This window comes from Crocodylus porosus, unplaced genomic scaffold, assembly GCF_001723895.1.
Source record: "Crocodylus porosus isolate Cpor-Errol unplaced genomic scaffold, CroPor_comp1, whole genome shotgun sequence".
Taxonomy (NCBI): Eukaryota; Metazoa; Chordata; order Crocodylia; family Crocodylidae; genus Crocodylus; species Crocodylus porosus.
Genome location: NW_017728945.1, coordinates 271,512 through 277,804, shown reverse-complemented (window position 1 = coordinate 277,804; position 6,293 = coordinate 271,512). Strand labels below are relative to the sequence as shown.

At 55.7% G+C, this 6,293-nt stretch overlaps 1 protein-coding gene across 1 annotated transcript; it reads left to right on the top strand.

Annotated features, from left to right (window-relative positions):
* The first annotated feature begins 1,417 nt into the window (after nucleotides 1-1,417).
* Nucleotides 1,418-4,133, top strand: TICAM1 (toll like receptor adaptor molecule 1). The gene has a single exon (XM_019550529.1). It carries the CDS (start codon nucleotides 1,758-1,760, stop codon nucleotides 3,834-3,836), a length of 2,079 nt encoding a protein of 692 aa, XP_019406074.1. The 5' UTR covers nucleotides 1,418-1,757; the 3' UTR covers nucleotides 3,837-4,133.
* The last annotated feature ends 2,160 nt before the right edge of the window (nucleotides 4,134-6,293 follow it).

The following is a 6,293-nucleotide window of genomic DNA, read 5'->3' as shown; positions in this document are numbered from 1 at the left end:
GGGCCCCCCCGGCTTTGCAAGGCGCCGAGCTGCCTCCCGGCAGCCGCGGGAATGAGCGCCCCTTTCCGGGGCCCCCCCAGCTCCGCCTGGGGCCGCGCGCAAATGCAGAGGAAGGAGCCTCGGGAAAGGGCCCGTGGACTTGGAAAGCTCCCAGGCGAGGCCTGCTCCGCATTTCTCTTTTTGCTCTCGCCTCAAGCGGGGCGGTTCCGTACAGACGAGCTCCTGGCACGGAGTCCACGCGGCGGTTCGCTCCCTGCGTGCAAGGTGCGTGAGCAGAGTGAACAGAAACTGCCCCGTTTGTGCAAGGCGGCTGAGTCACGGAGGCAAAGCAGTAAACACAAGTGGCGAAGTTCTGGGTTTTGCTGGCCCTCTTGGAAAGGCGGAGGGGATTTTTTTTCATAGAAGTTGCAGCGACTTGCGATCTTCCAGGGGAAGGGATGCACATGCAGATGCGTTCAATCTCAGCCATGAAGCAACTGGAGGAATTTTGCAAGCTAGGGAAAAACCCCCCCAGGCCACTTAAAAAAAGGGCGAAACTAAATTTCTCTCGGGGATCTGGCTTGTTGCGGGTATTTGGAAACACTGTTTTGGGTTGCTTTTATAAATGCTAAAAGATTTTGCAGCAAGGCAGATGGTCCAAGAGCAGGCTTTGGTAAGCAGCGGTTCTGCTGAGCGCCTGCCCCACAAACCTTCCCCTCCTCGGCCAGGTCTGCCCAGGCTACTGGTGAGGTCTGGTCCTAAGTGTAACTTGCTGCCAGAAGGCGAGGGTGAGTCCAAGAGTGCAATAGGATCCAGGGTTTAGATGCGTGACCATGCGTAACAGGAGTGTCTGCAACGGCATTTGAGTGGATACAAGTCTATGCGTCAGGGGAATAAGCGCACATCCTTTGGTGCATGCGTTCATTGGAAGGATGTAACCTTGGAGCCAACAAGAAGTTTCTCTACTGGGCAGTTGATTTTATAGCTGCTTGTTAACGAGGATAACAGCCACAGGCAGGACTCCAGGTGAGATGGTGGATTGTCGATCTGGTCGGTTGGGTGACATACCTAAATCTGTTAATGATTTCAAGTCAAGTCAGTCCCAAGGCCTCTGTGCCCATCGGGGCACTTTAGACAAGGTAACAACCCTCCTACGTTAGTTGAGTTGCTCTGCGCGACTGGTGATTCTTCGGGCAGAGTGACCATCTCCTCTCCAGGTCTGGAAGACCGTTGGCTTGTCTGCCCTTTGACAGGTCTTGTTCTCGGTATCCACACACCCTCCTCACCCAGGCTAGCCCAGGTGGGGGGTGCTGGTTTAGCCTCCAACAGCCCAACCAGTTAATGAGTATTTTAAAGCACTTATTGTGGGGATACACGGCTTCCTATGAGCTTACCATGAGGATTGCAGAGTGAACGATATGATGGACTATGGGGGTACAACCTAGGAGTGACGTTTGTGCCAAGGCATGGTGCAGACTGTGACCTCAGATGAGTCCAGCTTGGAGCACTAGGCTCTCTGCCCGTCACGTTTCTGTAACTTTCTGTTCTGTCTCGCAGGTCTGGCAGGTGAACTCTGAAGAGGGAAGAGAAACAGCATGACACCACAAGGCTGAAACCCCTGGAAAGAGAAGCCGCTGAGGATGCGTAGCACCCAGAGCCTGCCAAGCACACATGTAGAAAAGAAACTGGCCTTTGCTTATTCCAGGCCCCAGAGACAGTAATATGCTTTTTCCATTCCCTGCTTCTTCAGCACGTTGTCTGAATAAACAGCTGGTGCAATGGCAGAGAGCGCAGAGGCCCAGCCCACATTCGAGGATGTCTTCAGTCTTTTATCTAGGATGCCCGAAAATAGACTTGTTAACCTGAAGCATAAGTTGAAGCACATGAGACCCAGCACAAGGAGCAGTAAGTTACTGCAAGCCATGGTCTTGCTGGCTTTGGGGCGGGAGGCAGAGGCTAGGATCTGCCTGGATGCTTTGGGAGAGGACATGGGAGCCTTGTATGTGTGCAGGACCAGACTGGGGTCTGCAGGGGTGCCAGCAGGCTGTGTAGACCCAGGGACGCCTCAGCTGGATGCAAGTGCACTGTGGGTCCTGGCACAGATCTACTCTGTGCTGGTAGAGGAAAAGGTGTGCAGTCAGGACGCCAAAATCAGTGCCTACAGAGCTGCCATTCAAGCTGTCAGGGCCAGCAAGGGGAACCAGGGGGAGCAGCTGAGCAGCCTGTTGGCGGAAGCTGAGGAACAATGCGGGATGGACATCAGCCTGGCAGAGAGAGGGGCCTCGTTTGAGGCGCTGAGATCAGACCCCGCGCTGTTCCAGACTGCCAGCCCGGCCTCGGTGCCGCGCAGCGCCCCAGTGCAGATCGGGAGCGCGCCAGGTCTCTCGAGCCCACGGACCTTGCGTTCCTCGGGCAGCCCCGCCTCCTTCGTCAGCCACTTGGAAATTAGCCAGTCCCCGACCGTGGAGTATTTGACCTGCGCAACTCGCCGTCACCACAACCCTGGGCCCAGCAAGCTCTGCGGAGGCGGTGCCAGCCCTGCCGTGCACTACAGCGGGGGCAGTGTCAGTCATGTCGCATGGGACCCCGAGCAGCTCGACAGCGCCTGCGCACCCCCCCTGCACAGTCAACCGAGGAGCCGTAGCCTCAGGGACCCTTGTGGCGGGAGCTCTCATCTCCCATTTCTTCCAGTTCCTGAAACTGGGCTTCCCTCGCGGAGTGCCACGCACTGCCCCGTAGAGTGCAGTGATCTTCCCAGCACAGTGCCACCCAAGCCGCAGAGGCCACAAGAGAGCGTGCCCAAAGAGCCAGAAAAGGAGCCGCACGTGGGGCTTCCTGGCTCCAGTTCTGGCTCTGTCCGGCTGCCAGTGGAGGATTCTTACGTTCCGACAGAGAATCGGAGCATGGCGTCTTCCTCCTTCGTCTGTCCCCCTCCCTTCCAAGCACCAGCAGCAGCACCAGCGACTGCCCCCTCATCAGAGCCAGACACGGGTGAGGGAAAGTTCTACAGTTTTGTGGTCGTGCATGCCATGGAGGACATGGACATCGCCTGCCGGGTAAAGGAGCTGCTGGAGAGCATGGGGGTCCCGGACGGCGCCACGTTCTGCGAGGACTTCCTCGTTCCCGGGCACTGCCAGCTAACGTGCTTCCAGGACGCCATCAACAACTCTGCTTTCACCCTCCTGCTGCTGACTGAGAACTTCCAGTGCCGCTTGTGCACGTACCAGATGAACTCTGCCCTGATGGACTCCATCCTGCGGCTGCACAAGTACAACTCGGTCATCCCCTTCGTGCCCAAGGAGTGCCCCTTGAGGAAGGGGCAGATCCCTGGTGTGCTGGCAGGGCTCGTGCCCCTGGATGAGAACTCCCGGGTGTTTGCCAGGAGAGTGAAGAACACTTTTGTCCCCAGCAAGATCAAGGAGCAGAGGACCAAGTGGAGTGAGATACAGCAGATCCAGGAGGCACACAGAAAGCAGAAGCAATACCAGGAGCATCTCCAAGCGGTGCAGCGGGCCTTAGCGGCTCTGAACATTGGGTCCCAGCCAGGCTTGTTGCCCCCCGTGCAGCTGCCGGATCTGACAGGACTGCACCAGTTGCTGTCAAGCCTGTCGGCCCAAACAGCCTTAATAAACCAGCCTCACCTGGGTGGGCTGTTCATGCCTGGCTACTCGGCTCCCTCCCCTTCCCAACCGGTAGCTCTCCCCCCAGGTCACCAAAACATGCCGGGGACAGGCCACCAGCCCCTCATCATTCAGAACGCACGGATGGTGCAGATTGGGGACCACAACCAGATGCAGGTGCAGAGGACCCAATCAGTATCGGAAAGCTCCGATGAAGAGACCAACGAGTGTAACTGAGCGGAGCGGGCCGAGAGCTCAATGCTGCCGGGAGAAGTTAGCGCTCGGTTGGAAGGCCCTTCAGCAGGGATGGTCGGCCTTGTGACGTGAGCGCGAAACAAAAAGATGTCCTACCTCCTCCCCTCCTGTGGATGGGGAGAGTGGAAGGAAATGCCTCTTCTCTGCTGTTGGATGAGAGGACGTGGGCTCCAGGCCCATAACAGCCTCTTCCTCCTTCGCAGGTACCGGGAGAGGAAAATTTTTTTCCCAGTTTTGAGGGACCCACAAATTTTAGAAATAAATTTGTTATTAATTTATTCCCTGTTTCTCCAAGTGCTCACTTCCTTGGCAGGGCAGGACAATCCTGGGGCATTTTTTCTCTCCCCCGGAACGGTTTGGCATCCCTGAAATGCCCATGGGGTGACAGCCTGTCAGCAGAGAGCTGAGATTGCTGGAGCCGGCCACAGGGCCAGAACTAGATTTGCTGGGCAGCCTCAGGCAAGCTGCTTAGGTAAAAGATTTTTCAGAAATGGCCAATGTGAGGCCTGACTTTGGCACCCCCAACCCTCACCGCTGTACCCTGGAGTGGGGGAGTTCAGCCGGGCCCGGTCTCATGTTGGAACATGAGATCGGTGCCCACATCTCTGTCCCTGCCTCAGCCTCCCTCTTTGAGACGGGGAGTGTGGTACTGGTTCGCTCTGGTGAACTATTTTGAGATCTACCCTGACAAGCCTCATGGGAGTGCCAAGTTATCAGTCCCTTAAGGGGGAAAAAAGCAAGATGTCCCTTGGTGCCTGGAGAGGTGTCCCCCTAGATGCACACATCCACATTCCCTTGTCACTGTGTCAATTCAAGGCTGTGATAATGGAGACCCCTACACTGGAGCACTCAGTGCTGCACTAAGTGCCCAGAGCTGGCCCAGCAGACATGCTGACGAGAAGCCGATGTAGTTCTGAAGCACCTCTTGGTCTGTAAGTTTTGTCTGTCCACAGAGGAAGGGGGCTTATCAGAAGTGCATGGTCCTGGGAGGCTGATGAGACACCCAACACAGAAGGAGGATCCAGGATTTGGGGTGGAGGGGGAATGAGATAGGACACTGAATGCTCCAGACGTAAAAATCGGATCCCTGGTTTTAGCTCCAGGGTGCCCACAGTCTAGGGCTGCACGGCCTCTGTCCCAAAGGGGACAGAGCACCACCAGCAGCGTGCTGCCCCCTGGGAAGCATGGGCATCAGGCATTGCCCACACATGATCAAAAGCTGCTCAACAGGCCTGGGCAGCTGACAAAACCAACCTTGCAATACATGTTGCATGTAGAAACCAGCAGTCACATCATGTTGCATGCTTGGTTTCAGTGCCTAAACCAGATCTTTGTACGAGTCATTAACGCACTCGTTAATGACTTGTACAGAGAGGCAGCTCCCTCTCGCAGTGCTTGCACACTGAGAGCCCAGATCTGTCCTCCCCGATGTAACTGTGTTAGCCCTGACACCAGTAGGCACCCCTGCCTCTTTAGGAGACTGCTCCTTTGGCCCCAACTGGGCATGAGGTCTGGATTTTGGAGGTGAAGGTGACTTAGCTGATGTCCCCAAATCCCGCAAAGTTGCCTGCCTGGGGATGAGCCAGCCACCAGCTTCTCAGTGGAGGACCCAGCTTGAAAGCAGCCTTGTTAAACTGTCATTAAAACACCCTTGCCTAGGCACCAGACTTGTTCAGCCCTGGTTATGCCCTTGCCTGGACACCAGATCTGTTCATCCCCGGTGACCATGACGCAACAACGTTCTCCGGTGAGTGCCTGCAAAGCTACATGCATACAGGATCTCAAGTGAACCCAGCACAGAGTAAGCGCCCTCACTATCCCAAGATCTGGGGCACCTCAGCAACCTTTGGATAAAGATTAAACCAGAGTTTGACCTGCCTGCAGCACAGTGTCCAGACCCACACTTCACCGTGTTAAGCAACATCCACTGTACACATCTAATTCTTCCCAGGAGGCGTTAGATGCAACTGTGACCTAGATGTCATAGTACTGAGTGCATTAGAAATACCCCTTTAGTTAAAGAGCAGCTCCTACCCACTCCATGGCTATAACAATAGCAGGAGGGTTGGAAACTTAAACTCGATGCTTTTTTAAAATAAGAACAGTGTCTTATATTTCACCTGACCTCTAAAGACAGCACTAAGCAGCGTGAGGCCTGCAGGCGGGGGGTGGGGATAGTGAAGGACAAAGGGAAAACGTCCCCAGTGCAGCCCTAGCCTGAAAGGCAACTGGGAACAGGATGTGGGTTTTGCACATTTAACTTTCTCACAGTGGTGTCCAAAGGCCTGAACTGATCTCAGTGCCCCATCCTGCTGGCCGCTGTGCAAACCCACAGGGAGACCCCCCTGCCCCCTATGCTCATGGGTCTTACAAGGCATTGGAGCTCCCTGCCAAGAAGGGGGATGGGTAGGGTTGACATGGGATGGGGTGGTGCCAGCA

Bases quoted from the DNA above. Each gene is read 5' to 3' on its own strand.
- TICAM1 (XM_019550529.1), top strand. From the start codon at position 1,758: ATGGCAGAGAGCGCAGAGGCCCAGCCCACATTCGAGGATGTCTTCAGT.